The 23,516-nt window shown below is 32.2% G+C and overlaps 1 protein-coding gene across 1 annotated transcript in view; it reads left to right on the top strand.

Annotated features, from left to right (window-relative positions):
* The window catches only part of LOC148616575 (uncharacterized), a 95,209-nt gene that overhangs the window by 59,351 nt on the left and 12,342 nt on the right, over positions 1-23,516 (top strand). Inside the window, exons 7-14 of the mRNA XM_088583777.1 lie at positions 591-690; positions 1,628-1,732; positions 2,693-2,809; positions 3,361-3,611; positions 5,067-5,205; positions 15,342-15,464; positions 19,300-19,494; positions 21,826-22,778. Coding sequence (XP_088439903.1) covers positions 591-690; positions 1,628-1,732; positions 2,693-2,809; positions 3,361-3,611; positions 5,067-5,205; positions 15,342-15,464; positions 19,300-19,494; positions 21,826-22,778 — 1,983 coding nt within the window. The remainder of the gene's footprint in view (positions 1-590; positions 691-1,627; positions 1,733-2,692; positions 2,810-3,360; positions 3,612-5,066; positions 5,206-15,341; positions 15,465-19,299; positions 19,495-21,825; positions 22,779-23,516) is intronic.

The raw sequence follows: 23,516 nt of genomic DNA, 5'->3' as shown, positions 1-23,516 counted from the left end.
AAAATAATCAATATGAATTGTTTTAATTGGCAACAATTCAAAATGAAACAAAGCAGGGTGATGTATTGATGCTGACCACAGTATGGTCAAAATCATTGAACTGGGATCGTTTTTATTTTGAACAGTGCATATCAAGATGTTTGTATGTTATAAATATTTTGCATGTTGGTTATCGATCATCTTAGTTCAAAATTATTTTAAAATTTTCAACCAATATTGATAACAGGCAGATTGAAACAAAGCAACTATTTCTGTGCCCCACTGGAGCTGGTCTAGGATTTCAGGTTGAGGGGAGTATGTAGAATTAGGAGCTGAGCAATGCAAGGCAAGAACATTTTGGGGATAGAATTTGTGAAATCAAGATATCTGGCAAAAAATTTTTCCCTTTTTAGGGAAGTGTTCACCCACCACATCTTTCCTTGAATGTGTATCTGCCCCAACCTTATTGGCTGGGCAAACATAATGTATGAATTGCATCCCTGTCATAGTGACAACTTAGTCCTCTCCCTTAAAAACATTAGTTCCATTTAGACAAACATGAAATGTAAAATGATAATTTATAAACTTTGTAGTTTATTTCATTTTTTTAGAGATGAAGTAAGGCAAAAGGGACTGACTATAGTTACTGATGTAAGAGGGTCAAACTCATCTACAGTTAATACATTGTTAGAGGCTATTTATTTATTGGAGGTAAGAACATTTTAGGAGTATTCATATTGGTTTATTAGAAAACTGTAGGGTATATGAGACAATATGAAGTACTTTGGTAGTGTCTTCTCTTATTCAATAAAAGGAGACATACAACACATAAAAAAAAAAAATTCTATAAAAGGGTAAAACACTTGCTACTGATGTTGATGTTTATAATGATTCTTAAACCCATTTTAAACTGAAATTTATCCCGAACATGTTACATGAAATATCAAAGTATGGTTACATACAAATTATGAGGTCGGGAAGTCATAATTCAAAGCCAATATCAATAATGTTTGTGTAGACTTGTGTTATAGGACAGTGTTACATTTTTGAAATTTCATTTACCAGAGATATAAATATATAAATATTACCAATCAAAAGTATGATGCTAATTTATTATTCCATCTTGCATGTAATAGTAAAGGTAGAAAGTCAGGAAGGGTCCAGTCCCTCTGTCCTAAGTCCAATATTAAAATCAATAGGGAGCTTCCTCTACTTGCTCTAGTCAAGAAGTGTATATTAGAGGGAGAAGTCACTTGTAATAATGTTATGGTACATTTTTGATAGAGGTTGATTTTGGTTGCTATTAATTAAGGGTACACTTGAAATTTGTAAGTAACAGCAAGGTGACCGTTATTAGAACAAGGACCTCCTAAGATTAGACAGAGAAAACAAACAAATCCTAAAAAAAAACAAATCAACTGAAAGAACACACACATAAACTAAAGAATGAATGAGCAACCTGGACTTCACTATAAGCTAGAAGTAGGGACCATGTGCTCCAGTAGGGTTCCCAATTCCACAAGTCAATGTTCTATATTTTGTCCAGGTGCACCAGTAGGGTTCCCAATCCCACAGACCATTGTTCTGTATTTTATGATGTAGAATTACTGTTAATATTTTCTTTTCATGACTGATCTTCTTATTTCAGGGTAATTTACCGAACTGTATTTCCTCTCTTTTGGTTATTGCTGATGTAAATACAGAATCATTGGTACTGAAATCTCCAGTATATGACAGCAAAGTCTCATTCCAGGTAAAAAATGTCTTACATATGACCATAAATTTCATATAATATAAAAAAAAACACCTTTGTTAAAATTTGTGTATGACAGATAAGTCTTATTCATGGTAAGAATCTCTAGTCAAGTCTCATTCCTGGTACAAATCATCTGTGCATGACTATACAGTGTTAATATAATTTTAGACTTTGCCTATTAGGGTCTGTAATAATTTAAATGAATATTTTTGTATTCAAATAACATTTGATTTTGTTGGTGATATTGTTATACTGCTGATGTCTTGACAAACAAGAATGTGTGAGACTTTTTAAGGAGGAAGATCTAAGGTAAGGGACATAACTCTTGTAAATCATAAGAATGTTTGTATTCTGCATATTATATCAATCTCATGTAAACATCAAAGTAACAAGGATTGATTTCATTATGTTTCAAATAGAAGCTTTATAGACTTCGGTGAAATTGAATATGATACAAACATATCACTGATTTCAAGAGTTATGTCCCTTACCCTAGGTCTACCTCCTTAAAACACACACTACATGCTGCACATCTGGGTTTAAAGTTCAAACAATCACTTCCTAACTGCATATATGATGTCTGAAATTTATCACTTCCTTAAGAATAATTTTGAGCCGTTTTAAAATGTTTCAGAGCTTCTAAACATATATAGGATGTGGCTTACACTCCATCCTTGTACATGTAAAAAATAAATTGTGTATTTTGAAATTTGCTCTAAAGCAGACATAGTGGTATTTAAAATTAAGCTTTATAACATATTGTAAAAATAACTGAAATAAATAAAAAAATTTGTTTGTGGTATTCAATTTTTTGTGGTTTTTGTGGTCCTGGTGGAGTCAAACCAATAATTAAATTCCTCAATGACAAGTATAATTTCTGTTGAACACCATGAAGCTTTAGATAAACCCAATCATATTATGCTCTTATTTTATTCATTTTTGGTATTTTTTTTTCAGTGTACAGTTATGATGACTGTTGACCAGCTCTGTGACTTCATAGAATTGGACCAACTCCCATTGATATTTCATGGCCTTTTCGTCTATTGTCATGAGGACTGGATACGATTTCATATGGTGAGTATTCTGTAAGTGAAATCAAGGGAAACCACTGATAATATGAAGTTCAAAACTCCAGTGTAAGAGGTCAAATATGAATAATATGACAGAAATAACAAAAAGATTATAGAAGATAAAAGTAAAAACATAGAAAGCTAAAAGTAAATGATCTGCACAGAATCCTAAATGTATTATGGACCATGTGCACTGGTAGGGTAAGCTTCCTCAGTTTATTGCTGCTGCATATAGAACTGGCATTGCTAGAAAATTTTTCATTTAAAGCATGTTTCAGTGATTTTTATGAGCAATTTATGTATTTAATATCAGAAATTTATTCTATGGAACAAGTGCCTGTGTACTGGTAATTCACTCTGTAATTTACAATAATTTACTTGATCAGCTTGTATAATGAGATGTGTCTATGTCCTAAACAGTTCCTTCACACACAGAGTCATTATATCTTGACATTAGAAATGAATCATATTGTCTTGTTCTAAGGAAAAATTTTGATTGATGAGTCTCTAGGTCATTCTCAATAATAATTACAATGTAGTATTCTATTATTTCAGAAATTAGACCCATTTCTTTCCAAATTAAGAGCCACAGCTAAATATCTAATATGTGTTATACAAGATTTATCAGACATTGATGAGATGCCAAAAACAGTGTCAGAAACAAGTCAATTGATCTCACATCATCAAGAATCAGTAAAGTCAGCACTATGTGATCAGCGTCTGATTTCATTACAATCTGATGGGAAAGGAATTATTAGTGATTTACGTAAAGAAGAGGAATATATGTCACATACTGAAGATTTCAGGTACATTGCCTATCCTATCTGTGTATTGGATTATCAACTTGTTTATAAGAATGGGGGAAAGGTGGTCAAGTAAAAATTATGTTGGAGAAAAATGGGGGGAATTTTGTTCTGAGATAGGAATGACAAAGATTTTGAAAATGAAAAATTGAAAAATATTAGATGAAAGTTCAGTGGTTTCTATTTTTTATTAAAAAAAATTTGCCCCCCCCAAAAAAAAAACAAAAAAACAAAACAAAACAAAACAAAACAAAACAAAAAAAACAAGAAACATAGCTTTTGTCTGCCTGTTTGCAGTAAATTGGTTTTTATCCAGCAACTTTAATGCTTTACATCTTCAAATTGACAATTCAGATTTTGATTTAATGTCTGATATTTGGGATGTTTCATACAAAGCATACTTGAATAAAATTGGAAATTTGAATCTTTAATCATGCTATTTTAACCCACTGTATCATTTTCAGGCACAGATATTTGAATTTCATCATTGAATTGATTGAAGTTATCTGTAAATACAAGGAATACCAAACTTATCAAGTGTAGAAATGAATTCACTGATTGGAAACAAAATCTTATTTTCTTAAATGAAGAATTCCTCTACAATGGGTTTATTATCAGATTAATTCTATCAATTGTGAAGTTTTAGATGACATTGGAAAGTGGTGTGCTGTACAAAGCAGGGTTGTTTTGACATTGTTAGAAAATGATACTTGGTTAAAACTAATAACTGAATCAGCATGCAGATGCTGCTAATTACTGCCATAAATTTGGCTGCAATTCATGAAGTTTGTATAAAATTGGATTTAACAGAAAACAATTGAACCAATAGAAATTTACTAAGTAAAGTATACTTATCAGAAAAGGTGATGCATTTGGATATTGGAAAACTTTCTTTTAACTGTTCAATGTATAAGACATCAGTTGATGATGGATGAGTTACCGGTCGTTGATCACTTTTTATTAAAGACACACAACAAATCTAGACTCAATCTTTTTTTATACCCTTGCTTTGAAAAATGTTAGGTGTTTATTACGTCTGTCTCCCTGTACTCAGTTTTTTTTCTTCAACTTCATTACATGTAATTTTTTTTCTTTGATATTACATAAGTTGTCTTCCTGCTAAGTTATGTATGGAATGGCATTGTCATGTTTTAATTTTTGGGTGGACATATATAGTATTATGGCATAGCACTATCTATTTGAACATTGTCTTGGTATCTGTCAGTCTGCCTGTCCATTTGCAACTCATAAATTAATTAAAAAAACATTTTTGGGGGATTTTATTGTTTTTTGTACAATGATTGTCTTGTTTGAAGGATTAGGTTTCAGTAAGTTTTTCATTTATTTCCATTTTTTTCTTTTCAATTTAGGAGACTTTTAACAGTGAAAAAAAGTGGGATGGGCATATCTGTGTGTAGCTCAGTTCTTTATTCATTTATTGTGTTGTCTATTTTCCAGGGACAGTATGAAACTGGTTGATCAATTATACAGCCAGTTACAGTCCAGTATGGTCAAGTTAGTCAAATTGTCAGATAGCCGACTCAGAAAGTTAGAGAAATGTTTACATCTCAGGGAGTTTGAGGAAGAAAGTGGCAAGGTAAGAGACCTGTAATTAAGGATTGGGTTGATAGGTAAATTTGAGGCTTTTGAGTTTGAGACAATTGACAAGGTTGGGGGCGTGTAGCATTTGGTCAACTTCATAATCATGGATGGAAATCTGTCATAACCAAACTCTTGCTTAAGGACTGAAAATTATGTGCATTAAAGTTAGTCAGATGAGGAATATACAAGTTTAAAAATGCATGGACATACTGTTTATCTAAGACCATTAGAACGAAAAAAGACATTTTGTTCAGGTTTCTGGTCTGCTATGTGTTTAGCTTCAGACATGTTTTACAATATTCCTACCAAGCTATGAAACCATCATGTTTGTTTACCTGTCTGCTTTAGGTGTACTTGATTGGGTCAACTATGTTTACCTGTCTGCTTTAGGTGTACTTGATTGGGTCAACTATTTCTGGAATTCTCAGATTGATTGTTATATTACACAGAAAAATGTACCATACAGGAATAATCTAAAATATAGATACTTTAATAGACTGATTTGTTAGACATTGTCTAGATTTATGTATTTTAGACTTTGGACATTTCAGAGTTGTTCCCCTTTATACAGTCAACTACTACGTCTGGTCGAGGGTTCATACACCCTATTATATAACTCACAGCTTTATCATGTACTAAGTAAACTTAAATATCTACTTGAAAAACTTACCAATATAAATTGATAATGATGTATGCTTGATTTCTCAAAATCAGCTCTCCTAAGTTCTTTATATGGCTTGAAAGTCTTGTTCTCGATTTATTTTGATCTGGAATTTCTACTATTTTAATCAAAAGACCAATTTGTATTAGTTTTCTATCCCTTGTATATCAATATGATGCACAATAATCTGAATTTTTTACTTTGTACTTTTTTAAATGTATAAATAGTTAAACATCATAGTGTTATCATTATTTTTTCACATAAGAGGTTTATGTTGATAAGAATGTAATCTATACACTATAAAAAACATATTCTATGCTTTTGAATGGAAGTTAGATACCTATTTTTTGTTAATTCAATGGGCCCTCTTGTCATAGAATAATCAAGGGAACCAAAATTCTAGCGGAATTCTAAAGAATGTAATCCAAGGACAAACACCAGTCATGGAAAACAGACATACACAACAAAGAACATAAAGCAACTAAAATGACACATACAAAGTAATATGAGTAAATGAGCAACTCGGACTCCACTAAAATCTGGGAGCATGGACCAGTAGGGTAAGCGTTCCTCTGCATTTCTAGAAATACCTGCCAAGACTTACAAGCCCTATTCCAACCTGATAACCTTACCTCCCTGTTTTAGTCATAGTTATTTTCCTAAATTGAAACAGATTACATCTCATTGACCTGTTATGCATTTTACTATCAAATTATGCGTCATACACACATACAAGTACTAAATGAGAATAAAATTATTTAATAATCCTGTATTTCTGAATAATTATCTATATTGGTGTCCACCCTAATTTTGGAATTACTTATATAATTAATTCAATAATAAATTGTGGAAATCCAATGCACATAGATAATATGTAGGCATATTTTATGATACTTTTATAAAACAAATGAGGTTAAACCCATATATTTGAATAGCAAATGTTTCTAGTAAGAGTGGTTTGATAAAATACCAGTAGATGTTAGGTTTTCACTGGAATGAGATGCAGGATTTGTACAAAGGCATCAGAATCAGCCATACATGGTTTAAAACATAAGCATAGAAAATCTTGTTCTGATTTAAAATTTTTATTCTTGAAAGAAGTCGAAAAATTGAATTGCCCTTTTCAAAGGCTTACCTCTAAAATGAATTACCATTTTCAAAGGCTTATCTCTTGGTTTCCCTCTGGGATGCTTAATAATCAGAATATTTTATTTTGTACTATTCCTAATTCTTTTATGCTATTATGGCAATTTTTTTTTCTAAATATGCTGTAATATTTGTTGCAAAATTGAAATGAAGATTAAGAATGGCTATTAAATTTGCAAATTGCTTAAATTGAAATTAATACTTATATAATATGAAGAATTTTATAGCATTAGGGTTGAAATTGATTTTTCCTGTTACATAATGTGATAAAATGTAACTTTTTATTGATTGTTTCATCAGTCTGGCTTACTGCAGGAAACACCATGACACCGTTAGTTTTACATGATGATTATATCTATAATTATTGAATAGCTGTTTTATTGTACACTTTAAAACAGAAAAAAAAAGTAGGATAAAATAAGTAAACAACTGTTATATAGCATTGGCATGAAAAATGATGATGAGGAAGAAGGGTTTACTAAACCATTTATCCTTAATTTGACATGCCAGTAATAGTGTGTATGATTCTGATGTTGAAGTGAAAGAAAATACATGTCTTTTGATGGATGTACATGTATACCACTATCTGTCCATCAGGATGTCAGTCTGTTCTTCTAGTCTTTAATATTTGATAGCTAACAAAATACAAAAATGTATTGGGATTTTAATAATGTTTGGATGAAATGTTTTTCTTTTATGTTGCTTTGTTTTCAGATTTTTGCATTTTGTGACTTTAAAACACAGAAAAGAAATTGTAATGTGTATCACATGCCTTTATGCAGCTGTTAAGTACCATTCCAGCTAAGAATCATGCAAAATGTGATTCATGGGTAAAAAGCCTACATATTTTTATTTTTGATATTTTGTTTGAAATGTCATAGTAAACAGAAATGAACATGTGGTTTTTCATATAACCCGTGCTCATAGGAGATGAAAATTATATAGAATGCACTGTAGATTTCAAAATTAAGGGAGATAAATGGCACTCAAATACAATAGAATCTACTGTATTTTCAATGTCAATTATTTCCTAAGAGCAGGCAGATTTGAATGAATAATTACACATTTCATGGTATAGACCCATAAAACCACTTAATTACAAAAATTAAAATATGTAGCTTTTTTTTTTTTTGGGGGGGGGGGGTGTATCACATTTTTCAGATTTTACATGAATCTTACAAAGACAGCTACTTAATTTATATATACAATGTATTATGAAGAAGAAAACAGGTTTCATAATACAATGTTCATATAAATGTGGAATATTCTCATGAGCTTTATTTTCATTCTTCCTGCTTTTCTTTCATGCTTGAACTTGATGTCAATGGTCATAGTCAGTTGAGGGAAATCTCTGTCTCAGGTAACAATGATATATCCTCATACTGAAAGGCAAAAATGTTGTTGTCTTGACAAGAAAAAAAATTCTACTTTTATGCATACCAGTTTTTCTACAGACTGAAACATTCAAATTTTACATCAACTGTAAAATTTAAAATAACCTTGACACATCTGAAAATCAGTGCAATAAATCAATTTGAGATGAAGATTTCATAACTCAGCTTTCCTTGAAATTGTCAAAAACAAACATGTGTTAACATGTATTTGATCATATTTATGTCATAAAAGGCTTACTTTTCTATAGTTAGGCATTTGAAATATGTGCACCATCTGTACACTGGACCAAATCAATGTACAGCTGTGATGTAAATGTAGGGGTTTATAGGGTTCAAAAGTTCTCTCTTTTGTCTTCTCTGTCATTTTGTTCTGTATGTAGTAAGTGTTTATATTGTTTCTGATGTTATAGTCTTGCTTCCTTGTCTTATCCTTGAGACATCTGACTTGATCCAAAGGTGCTTAATTTTCAGTTTGTTGAGGTATAGGTGTTAAGATTAGCTGAGAGTTAAGTGATTTGTGCAAGGTTGGGACTTTTTCATTGCTCCAAAGTCTTGATTACTTATTTTAAAACTTTTAGTTTTCTGTTTTTGTTGTTTGTTATACACCTACTTAAAAAACAGTTGTAAATTGGAATCACCTCTTTTGTTCATCAATCTAAGTTTTGTTTCAATTATCTTGACTACCAATGGGTGGATTTATTTAAAATTTGTTATGTGGCTTTCTATACCGTAAACTGTCTTTTTCATGAGGAATTTATTTTAGCAACTTTGCAAAGGAGAAAAAATGTGGCCTCAATAAAGCCCAGAGTTTTCATGCAGTTATATACCTTTTATTTCACTCATCTCAATGTTTTTGTTGTCTTTTTTTTTTAAGTTTGGTTTTTGTTTGATGACTTGAGTATTGCTACTTCTGTACTATTTATTGTGTTGTTTTATAGAATCACTAGATTTAGAAATAAGAGAAAATAAAACTGGCTTAGCTTTAAATAAATATTTGGATAGATTTTAGTTTTAGGCATGTCTTTCATGTTTCGAAACTACAAATTACATGTCTAGTAATTTGCGAGAAAAAAGAAGATATATTCTGGCAAAATTTCTGAGAATTTCCTTTTTCACTTTAATTTGTATTTAATTGATGGCATAAATGTTATATACTTTCAGTCAAAGGTATGTCCAACATTGATCAAGTACACCTGAGTCTTCTAATCATAAAACATAATCAAACACACCTTAGTTGCTTTTGTCCATTAATCATTTAACCATAGATCAAGTGCCAGTGGGTACCATTTACTTTTGCATTCTTGGCCAGTTGTCAGAGCATAATGACATGGTGCAGCTTGCTTGTTTTTATTCCATTGGTCATTAGCCACAGATACTGCTGACTTAGCAATTTTCTTGGAAGATGGAATGACCAGTATTGTTTATTATACATCAAAAAATTTTGATATCCTGAGGAGCTGGATTTTTATCATGGAGATCTTTATGACCAACCCTTTGTAGCTCATTTGATGGTAGATCTAATGTGGATGTAAATTCTTTGATTTATGCTTGTGTTTCGTTAGTAGCAACATTCTTGCTTGCCAAGTACCTATTGAATGGTGTATTTGTTGCAAGAATTTGTTAGCTTTTCCTTTCTTTACCGGTATTACCTTGGTTTCCTTGATTACTCTTTAACTGATGGAAATTACTCTTTGATAGCAGATTTCTTTTTTCCCCATCTTTTATGAACATGTTATGGTACGCTGCTACCATTCTGTCCATACATTTATGCCCAAGCTGCACCATCACTGAAATCAATAATTGCATCAATATATTTTGAATTAGTTTGGTTTGATTAAAATTATTTTAGTGTGTTTAAAAATTTGTTTTAAAATACATTTTAATTTAATTTTGAATTATGAAAAGGGGGACTGATGTCATTTGCTTAAGTATAGCTTTTTGACATTTACCAAAATGTTTCAGAAGAAAATGAATACCAGTAATTACCATTCAGAGAATACATGTGCTTATCTCTGAAGATGATATAGTCTATTATCTGTTATTTTTATTGGTGTTTGAAAGTTTATTTTAAGTCCGCCCTGTACTGTTCACAGTAACACATGAAAAATATGGCATATGATGCTTAGTAGCCAAAGTGATGATTTTATAGATATAAAGAAAACATACTGCTAATGACTCAATGAAAACATGTTTTCTCAGCAGAGGACGTATCAAAATTTGTTTTTGCAGCAGAGGGCACAAGTCCAAACTGGTTAATGAGATCCCATGGTAGTTTATTTTAATCTGAACAGAAACATCTGTTTTAATATACGGCCAAAGTCAAGCTCTTTTGAGTCACTATCTAATCTAGAATTAGAGCTAATTTATCTCTTTGGATGAATCTTGAATCAATTGTGATGAAATTAACAAAATAGATTTCAATTCTGTCGGTAATTAATGCCGTTGATGTTGTGATCTAATGATTCTGTTAGTCTTGTTGCCGGCTGTTTTGATAGTAATTTTGGTAAATATTAATCTTCTAATGAATCATGGGAATTTTCTAGGTTAGTTTTCCGTAGATCTTTGATAATTTGTAGTTTCTATGGAAATTGTTGATAAAATTTTGTAGATGAGTAAATTTCAAGTAGTTCAATGCTTTTGGAGTAGGTGTGAAGTGTGCCTAAAGTGAGCTGATTAAATTTGTTGGAGATATTAGATTTTTGAAGTGTTCTTTCTTGAGGAAATACTTTTACCTTGATATTTTGGGTGGTTTTGAGTACTTTGTGAATTGATATTGGAAATAGCTTGTGTCTTGAAGGATTTGTTAAAAATTCCAAAATGTATGATAGAATGTTAGAATATGTGGTAGGTATATTCTGTGATACATAGGCTTACATTCTGTATTCTAGATAGAATTAATTTGAAACACCTCCAAGGGTTCTATTAAAAGAACTATGAAACAAAATTTTATGTTTGTTTAAATTATATTCCAAAATTATGCTGTACTGATACATGTATATAGTTTTTAAGCAGATGTTATAATAATAATAATGTTTTGATTTGATTTCTAATTTTTTTTTTAAATATTGTGATTGGTAAGACTTTCGTTTTAGATCCTTATCTGAACTGTTTAACATTTTTTTTTAGCTTGCTTTCATAACACTACATTTTTTGTTTCTCAGATTCTAAGCTGATAATTACAAATGCTTCTCTTTAACCATCTAGCAGGGATTAAATTTCTGCAAGTGGTTTCTCTTTCTTTCACATTTTCCAAGTATTCTACATATTTCATAGGAGAAACCATTTCTCCCTCAGTGTTTTCTTGATTTAAACTACTTCCCTACTCTCTGTGGTAAAATTAAGATTTTAACATGCTCTCTGAAGCTTGCAAGTGGAGAAATAATCTCTATTTATTTCTATGATATCATACAAAATGCATGAATATTTCAAAGTGATACACAGGTATTACTCATAGATTTTGCTATCTTTTTGCAGAAACTTTAGCACCCACAATTTTGTATCAGATAAATGATAAGTTACCAATGAAAGAATAAAATGCACTACATGTTAGACTGGTGCTACATCAACTATCAGCTAGATGCATGTCAGATTAGCTCTAACATTTAAAAAGTTAAGAAAAACTTAAATGAAAGAAAGTCTATGGCTTAATTTATACCTTAAATACCTTAATTTCGACATACATGATGGCACATCCAGGGGAGGGTTGAGGGAGTTGGAAATACTAGTCTGGAATTCCCACCCTTTTTCTAAATTTCTTGATTGTAACCCCCTTTTTTATGTACATTTATGGATCTGCCAATACTACTAATGGACACACTTAATCTAAAAAAAGATTACAGGATATAAAAGATTTACAAATTTTAATTTTATGGTAAAAATATTAGACAATTTTAAGAAGGATTTTGACTGACAGCTTAATGAAGTCAAAAGAAGTTTAAACTCACAACAAAATAGAAGATGAAACTTGTGATAATACCCAGTTACTAAGTTTCGTACATTTTAAAAAGTTTTCAAAATTTGTAATAAAAAACAACCCCAATTTACCTGGATTTTGCTCCTGTAATTTTTTTACTTCTCCTTAATGTACCTCTGTGCAACATGTTGTACAGTATCATTATTGAGATATACTGATCACTTTTAATGCATGAGGATTTAATCGTTTACTCAAGGTATTGTAAATGTGTTGTTTAGAAATGATTGAAAAAATTGTCATCTTTAAGAAAACTTTTTAGAGGCCTCAGTATTCTGTCATATTATGTTCGGAGTCTTGTCTATTTTCAGGTGTTCAATTTCATCGTAATGCTGTGTAATTGTCACATTGTTTACACTGAAATGTATATATTTTTGTATGAGACTAGGATTTTTTCTGAGCTTTTTTAATCAAAAATTACCTTTTCTGATGTAAAATTTCTCAAAAGGACATTGAATAATGAATTTATGTAACAACACAAGGTAGGATTTCAGGGGCGGATCCAGGATTTGAGTTAGGGGGGGAGGGCGTTAATTGAAAAAAATGCAGTGCAAAGCAAGGCAAAAAATATTATGGGGTGAAACTTGTGGTAATATTTTTTTTCTTTCCGATTAAGGGGGCATACGCCCGGTACACCAGTCCTTGGATCCGCACCTGGGAATTTGTCTTTAGTATCAAGTAAACCTACTCCTATTATTCTGCTACATACATTTGTACTGCTTTTCAATGACAATTGCTGTAAATTTAAAGAGGGCACACATAAATCACATTATTAGCAAGTCTGTCTGTCTGTAAGTTTATTTGTCTGTCAATATTTATTGTTCACAAAATGTTTCCTCAACCATTCAGACTCCATTTAAATTTGGTTTACAAGTAAGGTATCACATGTAGGGTAAATAAAGGAAGATATTTTTTGTTGATATCCTAATAGAGATAGATTATTCTGTCAGCTTTTTACATACATAAGGAATGTGTTTTTGTAAGTTGACTTACTATACTTCTGGTTAATTCCTCAAACAATTAGCTGCCTAGTTTTTATAAATTCCTGTAGTACTATTTTAGTCCTTACAGAACATTCTCTTGTTATATATAATAAGTGATAAACAATGTTTTATTCTCATGTTCAGACTGTTTTAGTTGACCTTTCTTGTTCATACAAACTACAAAGAAAGGGCTTTATAAGTTTGGAATGTATAGGCATTACCTATCATAAAAACTTCAAAGGCTGTGAATACAGAAAACTACAACAAGGCCTGACCATGAGTTTGGAATGCATTAAAAATGTCAAAAAGAATGAAATTAGTGCATGTTCTGGTATATGGAAATGTCATACATGTATGTACTAATGAAACCAGCCTTGCTTGCTCAATTTTTTGGTGACTTTTGACAAAAAACTTGTCTTACTGTTGTAGACTTTAGTAGTCAATTTCTCCATATGAAGCAGGACATGTTTACCATCCTGATATCACTCCTGGTTTTTTTTTGTACTTCATAATGCTAGTACTTCTTTTTTCTTTCTTATCTTCAGTTTGTACATATACATGTACATGTAATTGTATTATGTTGTCTATATTGTGTATGTGGATCATCTCTTACTCCTGTTTTCTTGTTTTTGCAATGTTTTTCTGATCTCTCTGAATTGTACTTCTGACATTTTTCATCCCGTTGTTGGATTGTTGTCTCCTCTGAATTTTCACCATATCCATTCTCCTTAGATTTTGTCTATTTTTTTTTCTATCTTTATTTTCAAGTTATAGCATTCTCCCTTTTTACATAAAAATAAAGATTGTAAAATTAATTGTTTCATCATTAAACATACTGCTACAACATTTCCTTTACTACTGACTGAGTGAATTGCTCTCCAAAATTCATTTTCCATTGGTGGCCTCGGAAAACAATTTATCCAGAAAAGCTCTTAATTCTAATGAATTTATACAGAAAACAGATTTTATCAAAAGCGGCAAAGTAATTGATAGTCAGATAGAGTAGAAATAAACGGAAGAGCCATCATTTAAGGAAATTCGCAATCAGGCTTAGCTACTAGGAGCTTGACAATCTGAGAAAATTAATCGATAATGTCTTCCCACATAAGGTGTCTGCTATTGACAGGCTAAATGAGGTTTGAATTTGTTAAGAGTCGCCGAACTTACATCAGATTGCTACTTTGAAATTCTATGATGTACAGGATGCAAGGACTAGGTTAATTTATCTTGTTTACTGGTTTGACATGTAAATGAAGGGAGATGATGAATTTCGGTTGGAATTATTTTTAATGTCTTTTTCCTGTCATGTTATATCTATATAGAAGAAATAATTGATTTGGTACAGATAGTCTGATGGCTGTGATTAATACTATCTATATTACTTATCTTCTTGACCAGTGTCTGAGATTTTGCATTGCTTGTGATATGTAAGTAATGCTTTCATTTAGTTTTACTGTAAACCCTAATTTTTTGCAGCTGCTGATTTGTTTTTGCCTATTACATTGATATTTGATCAGGGTATTGGGCAGGCCATTTGGATTTGCCTATTGCATTGATATTTGATCAGGGTTATGGGCAGGCCATTTGGTTTTGCCTATTACATTGATATTTGATCAGGGTTATGGGCAGGCTATGATATTCACCAGTGTGAAAAACAATATTGTAGTTAACAAAAATTCGCCCAATGCTTAAAGTACTTCTTTTACAGTATTTTATATCTCATGATACTATCGTTATTTATTATTTTGCTCTTGAGAAATGCTACAAACTGTGTTCTCCTTTTCTAATAATTGCTTTTTGTTCTTCAGAATTTTCGTTGTATTTTGTTTCAGTTCCTATTTGACAAACATGGTCAGAGGGGGAGTGTATTAAGTATTTTTATTGAGACACTCCATCTTTGAGTTAAATTGTGATCTGAATTGAATGGATCATTTTGGGTATATTCATCCATGTTATGAATTTTATGGTTTTTTGCAGGTTATAAGTTGGCTCCAAAGTCATGGAGGACAGATAGCTGAAAGGTACTCCAATTTGGCTGACAATCTGAAGTCTATCAGATCTCAACAGAAGGACTTTGAGAAGTTCCATTTCAGTGCCATGGTAAGATATATAACTTGATCTTTGCTCTATTTGATTTATCCAATGTCCAATCATAGAAGTTTGGGATTAGGTATTCCAATTTTCTTTAGTTTTAAATCTGTTTGTATTTGAATTTTAATAAGTTTGAGAAAACATTGTGTCACCACATGTAAATCTTGGGTTGAAGTTTTCTGTGACAGAAACACTGGAAAACTCATGTAATATTAATGATTTAAATAGTACATGATGTACATGTAAGTTTTAGTTCTTTGTGAAAAGGGTATTAAGTATTGAGAGTGAAATACTGGGGGTAAAATATACTTTCTAGCCTTTTCATATGTAGTACCTGTATGTACATGTATATTAACTGCTTGTAAGATGTATATTTTGGTCACACTTTTATACAGTATCTATCTTTTTTAATTTATCGACTTTACAGAATATGGGTTGTTTGTTCTCTCATGTTTTAAGTCATGATATTATGCTCGATTTATACTGATCATATGATAGTGTCAGAAATTTTTAGTGCTTTTAGCTCCAGGCTTTGTATAAATATACTCTGTTAATAGCAAAATGATTGTGTGCACATTACAGGAAGCTTGTTCATTTCACAGATATTTTATAGTTGAATAAAGTATAAGTGTCCACAGAAAAGTATCTGCCCAATTTTTGTCTGAGTATGTCTTCCAAAACTTTGGTTGGAAGACAAACTGTTTTTGCACTGTCCATCTGTTTGTCTGTCTGTCCCTCACACAATTGTAAGTACAACTTCCTGGAAAATACTGAACTAAATTTTCATGAAACTTTGTAAGCAGTTGGAAAATGATATGTTTTTGTGCATATTACTAGGAATTTATTATCCATTTAGTTTTGTGGAAGTTATTCCCCTTTGAACTTTAGAACCAGAAGGGGGTGTGTCCTTTTGTAGGCAGCAGAAGCTCTAATTGTTATATTTGTCTTTTCTAAAACAGAACTCAGTGATGTGAAATCATACAAAATTACATCTAAAAATTGTTGTTGTTATATATACACAAACTAGTGCAGATTCAGAGATTTCAAAAAGAGTAGGTTCCAGAAGAAATAGTGTTCCAGATTACTATAGGTCATTTTTTTTAAAGTAGTAATACATGTGTAAAACAAACGATGTTTTTAACAAATTGGGAGGGTGTTTTAACCCTACAACTTATCCACTGGATGGACAATTGATTTACTTTATTTCAAACACTTTAAGGATTATATTTGCAGTGCTATTTGTGATCTGCTCTGCCCATAGAACTACCCTAATGATGTATTTAGTATTCAGCATCTTATATATAACAATTTTTTTTCCATTTCCTTTCTGCTGACATTTCCTGCTACTTCTTTCCGTAAGAATAAGCAAGTAAATTTTCAGCCATTTTCTTGGAAGGGTAAATAAGACCAAAGTGCTTTAGGGTGATAATCTAGTAATTTATCATTCAATGATCAATAAGGCTAGAAAGGCAGCACCATTTAACAATTTGTCTACAAAAAACGATTCATTAATTCTTAGATGGTTCAATTCTATCCTCATCAAGTGTATAACCAGGAGGCCTGTATTTTCAGATAATTGGATCAGGGTCTATCCTGGAAGACATAAGTGACTTTTTTTTTCTGTTAATTGAATCACTAACTGAGAAAGTTAGCAATATTATCACTTAGTTCATGTGAGACTAGGTTTGGGAATTCGTGTTTGCTGAGAGTTTTATTTTGAGTGAAGGCCTGTCAAAGATCCACTTCTGGCCTGCACTTTCTGTGTATTGATGTTGATTTTGCGAAAGGAATTAATCATGGAGATTGACATGCAATGATCATATTTAGCTGAAAGATTGATTTTGCCAGAAATAGGAAATAATCTGTTGAAATTCCATTTCTTTTTGAATCCCTGAAAGTTTTTTGTCCTTAGTAAGTACATGCCCAAATGTTGAAGCATTTTAAGTACATTGAAGTAAATTTTCATCATTTTTGCTTTGATTGGTTTTGCTGAAAAGTGCCCAAATTATGTATTTTGAGAATAGGAAGTAGATTTCTAAACTTATGGAAAAAAGGCCACAAGGATACATAATTTATCATCATATAGAAGTTATAAAGAATTAAACCCTCATGTGCAAATAATATAATTAAACCTATCTGCAATTTTCTAGTATATATTGTTCTTACTGAAATAACCATTATGGTCAAAGTTCAAATCTAAATGCACGTGCTTCAAATATGACTACCCCTTAGTACATAAGAAATGTAGAAACAAGAAAAGCCTATAATGTGTAAATATTCTTTCCTAAGACTTCCCAGGAATTTTCAGGATTGTCGATGAGGAAGTACTATAGTAAATGACAAATCATTCTGTCAAATAGAATCTAAGTATAGTGTTACAAATACATTTCAACTTATGGAAAGCATTAAACAGAATTTCACTAGTTCTTTAAGCAGGAAGTAATTAGCAACTAATGTTATATTTACTAAAGAATAAAATATGAATTCTTGACTAAGAAGTCCAGATGGCCAGTCTTATAAATTGATTACTCTGATCAACAAATAAGACTACATTGGGGGGTTTTGTAATAGACGTTTCCAATTTTGAGTGCTTCTGGCATACTATTTACTTTTGGGTAAAGATCTTCGTTTACATTGGTTCTACTACTGCTGATGGGAGGTTAACCACTAAAATATGATATTATTTGTTCTAGTATTAATCCACATCCATAGTTCTATATGGTAAGAACACCGGTACTAGTCTAGGGTGGGATGAAAGAAACTTTTTGTATTTGAACTTGTACCTGAAAAGTTAACTATCAATAACCACTTATCGTGAGTACTTACCTGGACCATGCTGCACCTGGAGGCACATATGGCAAGGACTAGTCTTTTCCACTGTGCTCTATCCTTTACTATCTTTTCCAGATCACTCCAGGTCATTCCCATATATTTCATTTTCACTTTAACAGGTTGACTCCAGGTGGTCTTTGGGGGACCCTGTTTTTGTTTACCTTCTAAAATCCATCTAAGAAACGATTTGGTGAAGTTCATAATTGGTTTCCTAAGAACATTGCCAATCCATCATTACTGATATTTCTTTAGTATGGTGTGCATGTCTGAGGAGTTAATTCTCTCATGCAAATTTTTGTTTGTACTTTTTTTGCAGGTCTGAGAATATCCTGGGTACTGTGCTTTACAAATGTGTAACTCATTTTAGGATTGACTTAAACTATTTCCATTGAACTTAGCCCTTATATGTTAAATGGCATTTTATATAACTAAGCCAATATAGTCTCCATTTTAAAGCAGTATCAAGAGGCCTCACCATCTTTAACATGAAGCAAAGCTTAGGTTTCAATGTACTAAATAAGTAATGCCCTTTTACCCCTAATAGAACTATTGATGCTGTTATTTGAGGTGAAAGGTATTGCCCTGTAAGACAAGGTGACTATATATGTCTCATCTCGTGTCTGTAGTCATGTACATGTAACAGCTATACCATCTTTCCCCCTTATGTTAACCATACAATACTCGTAAGATGATATTTCATTGTTGTCCAGACCTACCAGTGTCTAATGTTAAAATGTTTGTCACATCTTTTGTGTACCCTGATTCTAAACCATGATTTCTTTTATTAAGGATGTTCAGTGAATGAGAAAGGTAATATCTTACAAAAAAATCCACCTAGTATCTTTCTCTGGTCTAATAACACTTTTCAAATTTCTTGTGTACAATCCTATCTTTTATAGTAGTTTTGCATGGTTTTGATGAAGGATTAAAGCCAGTATCCTCCTCTATTGTTATAAAACTGATCGTATTTCATGTTTACCTCCATTTAAAACCATGTCTTTTTTTATTACAGTCTTATATAGAGAAGGGGAATGATTTGTTAGAAGAAGCCAGTATCCTGGCTCAGTCAGGAGATTTTGACGATGTGACTGGGTACAAAGAGCTTGCCCGTAATCTAAAGAAACATTTGCAGGACTTTACACAGCGTCTGGAGGCTACTAGGGAAAGGATTGAGAGCACAACTAAATGCTACCACTTGCTTGATAAGGTAAGATTGTTGGCAGACTTGTGAGAAGGAAGCAAGCATTCTTAGGAATAAATTTTCTTAATTTTCACATTTTCCTCAATTACACCTTTTACATATATAAAACTATATTGACAAATTCTGCAGATCATGTATTAAAGAAGATCATCTATAAAATTCATTAAATAAGAATATAAATTGGGCAGTATATCCTGTCTAAACAGAACCCCTATTGTTCAGTTCCAGTGTTCCATTTAGGCAGATTTAAAATGCAATGGAACTGGAATTGGAGGCTTCAGAAGGTGTGTTGTTCAGACAGGTCTTCAGTGTATTCATGGTTCTATTAAGACAGGTTTCCAGTGTATTCATTGTTCTATTTGGACAGGTTTCCAGTGTATTCATGGTTCTATTTGGACAGGTTTCCAGTGTATTCATGGTTCTATTTGGACAGGTTTCCAGAGTATTCATGGTTCTATTAAGACAGGTTTCCAGTGTATTCATGGTTCTATTTGGACAGGTTTCCAGAGTATTCATGGTTCTACTGACACAGGTTTCCAGTGTATTCATGGATCTATTAAGACAGGTTTCCATTGTATTCCTGGTTCAGTTTGAACAGGTTTCCAGTGTATTCATGGTTCTATTAAGACAGGTTTCCAGTGTATTCATGGTTCTATTTGGACAGGTTTCCAGTGTATTCATGGTTCTTCTTACACAGGTTTCCAGTGTATTCCTGGTTCTATTAAGACAGGTTTCCAGTGTATTCATGGTTCTATTTGGACAGGTTTCCAGTGTATTCATGGTTCTACTTACACAGGTTTCCAGAGTATTCATGGTTCTATTTGGACAGGTTTCCAGTGTATTCATGGTTCTACTTACACAGGTTTCTAGTGTATTCATGGTTCTATTAAGACAGGTTTCCAGTGTATTCCTGGTTCAGTTTGGACAGGTTTCTAGTGTATTCCTGGTTCTATTAAGACAGGTTTCCAGTGTATTCCTGGTTCTATTAAGACAGGTTTCCAGTGTATTCCTGGTTCAGTTTGGACAAGTTTCCAGTGTATTCATGGTTCTATTAAGACAGGTTTCTAGTGTATTCATTGTTCTATTTGGACAGGTTTCTAATGTATTCATGGTTCTATTAAGACAGGTTTCCAGTGTATTCCTGGTTCAGTTTGGACAGGTTTCCAGAGTATTCATGGTTCTACTTACACAGGTTTCTAGTGTATTCATGGTTCTATTAAGACAGGTTTCCAGTGTATTCCTGGTTCAGTTTGGACAGGTTTCCAGAGTATTCATGGTTCTACTTACACAGGTTTCTAGTGTATTCATGGTTCTATTAAGACAGGTTTCCAGTGTATTTATGGTTCTTTTTAGACAGGTTTCACAATGTATTATACATTATGTTTGTGCGAGATAAACAAATCTGCATACACCATTGTATCATGTTAAAGAAGTCTACCTTGCTATGTATGGTTATACATGTATTAGATTTTGCACTTAGTGCCTTACTATGTATAGTTCTAAAGCTCCTTCTGTTTGTGGATCTTGTTATTCAATAATACAAAGTGTGAATATAATGAGGAAAGATAAATCATACCACTTAATGCCCATATTATTGAACAATATGTATTAATTGTAAGTAAAAAAAAACTTGGGATAAAAAACATAGTCTTAATGGGCTTATTCTGTTCCCAAACATCTCAATATCAAAGTCTTGACAAGAAGTGCCAGTATCCTGTAGATTTCAAGTGCTAATTTCATGATTATTATCACACCTATCTTAAACTGTTTTGACGAATGTTGCCTCAAGGTAAAATATGCCCAGTTGTTATGCTGAGTTGTTTCACACGTTTTGTATACCAAAGGACGATCTGAATCTCGCAAGTTTGTTTTCAATTTGAAGGGATTAATACAAACTTTAGTTTGCTTTTGATCCTAAGTTGTATATTTGTGAGTGGAGTATTAAACATACATTATTTTATTTTATTTCTGAGTTGAATATTTTTGGATGTTTGGTTTCAGCAGTTTTTGTTGGCATGGATTTCATTTCACTGATTTATAAATTTGTTTTTGCCATTGATTGTAGATGAGTAAATCAAAAGAAAATAATATTGTTTAGTGGGATCAATAACTGGTAAGACAAATTGTTGTTAGGTTAAAATTGTGGAAACATAAATATCTGTGATATTTTTTTGAGGTATCCATTTTTGTTTTTGTGTGTGTTTTTTTTTCTTTTTTTTTTCTGAAAAATGTGAATTTTTTGCATTGAAATTCTTGCTAGACCTGCTGAATTTAATGAAATTTAGATAGAAAGATTCAAATTTTGCTGTCATGATTTACTTTTTTTTTTTTTTTCAGAGCTATGAATGGGCTTTAGAGGCCATGAAATATGTTGCTAGCATGAAGATGGATCATTCTACAACTCTAGAAGGATTAGAAAAATTGCTTCGTAGTTTAGAGCTTTACTTACGCCACCATCCAGCAATGACAGAGGCAACTTTTGCCAGTATGTCAGAACTTGCCCAGAAACTGCAAAACGAGAAACTATTAGAACAATGTCGTGTGGCAAAAGCCAGATGTGTTGAAACCAACAATTTGTTGAATCTCAGACTTGGAACTTTAAGACGAGCTAAGGAAAAAATGATACAAGAAAAAAATCTTTCTCCACAGCACAGTGTAGGTTCTCCACACAGGAGCCCTGAAAGGATTTGTGTGAAAGATCCAAATCAAATGAGTGCTTCATATGAACTCCCGGGAAGTAAGTGGCAGCCTGCCATGTCTAGTACTCCCGCCATTCCTAATCGTGCAATCCATCCAGCTTTTAGAAAGTGTGTGTCAGAAAGTACATTTTCACCTAGTTCTGGAGGTTCCTTTATTACAGAGGATTTATCTGACCATGTTGTTGCATCTATTCCAAAAGTTTTAAATGATATAACTCTGAAATCATCTCGAGAGGATTTAACTGAGGATGCACAGGACAGTGAACAGTGCAAACAAACTGAACAAAAAACAGCCTCAACTGGTCCTGGTGACCCAGTTTTTAAAACTCCACAGGAGCCGGGGAATACTTTGTCTTCACACAATAGACCTGTGAAAAAAATGTTAAAACGGACTACAGTGCAATCTCTTGATGGAAGTGGCATTTTAGAAAACGGACATTCTAATTTACAAAAAAGGACTAGTGCTCCATTGCCTAGCTATGTCATTCCTGAGGAGGATGAATCAAAAAGTTCTCCTCCTCCAAGAAATCCTCACCCAAAAAGTCTTCGTCCCATTAGTATGATCACAGCTAGTTCTGACAGTCTTTCCAGGTTAGTTTGTTTTTTTTAATTAGATGGCTAGATGGCTGCAAAACAGGTGTATTAGCCATTTGTCTTTTACTCTGTTACTGTCTACAAAGTCATTGAGCATTTTCATGAATGAGGTACCAAGAATTCATACTAATTTGAAAAGAGTACATTTGCCTATGGTGATATATAAATGTGAATTAAATAAATTATTGTTAAATTTTCGGTTCCTAAGCTTGTAATAATGCATATAACTAAAAGTATAGTTGTAGAAGCAACAAGCCTAAGACTATTACTAAGGGGAAGACCATATTAAATTGAAGGGAGGACTTGGAATATTTCTTCAGATCAAAATATTTATAAAAGATATGAGATTGTTGTGTGACTCTAAAAACAGTTTGTGTTTCTACGTTATACCCACAGCTTTGAAAGTGGGAGATGTACAGTGATCATGGTGTCTATTTGTCCTTTTTTCTGCAACTTGATATCACAGCCACTTAATTTTTTCAGACAAGCTTTATATACAAGTACATATGCCATACTGTGGAATTTTATTTCAGATTGAAGCAACATCAAATTCCTGTTAAACAGTTTAGCAAATTTACTCTACGGTTACCTATCCTGTCAGTTTTTCTACCCATATAAAATAACAGTAAATTTCATTATCTTGATATTTCCTGTTATTTTTGTATGACTGCCATACTACAAAAGGAAGGCTTGAATTGATTTTAGGGGTTGTCACTTGAGCTGTGTAAGAATTAG

Source organism: Perna viridis, chromosome 5 (assembly GCF_037379345.1).
Source record: "Perna viridis isolate PV_CMFRI_1.1 ecotype Kerala chromosome 5, ASM3737934v1, whole genome shotgun sequence".
NCBI classification, from domain to species: Eukaryota; Metazoa; Mollusca; class Bivalvia; order Mytilida; family Mytilidae; genus Perna; species Perna viridis.
Note: the sequence above shows the minus strand (reverse complement) of the source record. Positions and strands in the feature narration are given on the sequence as shown.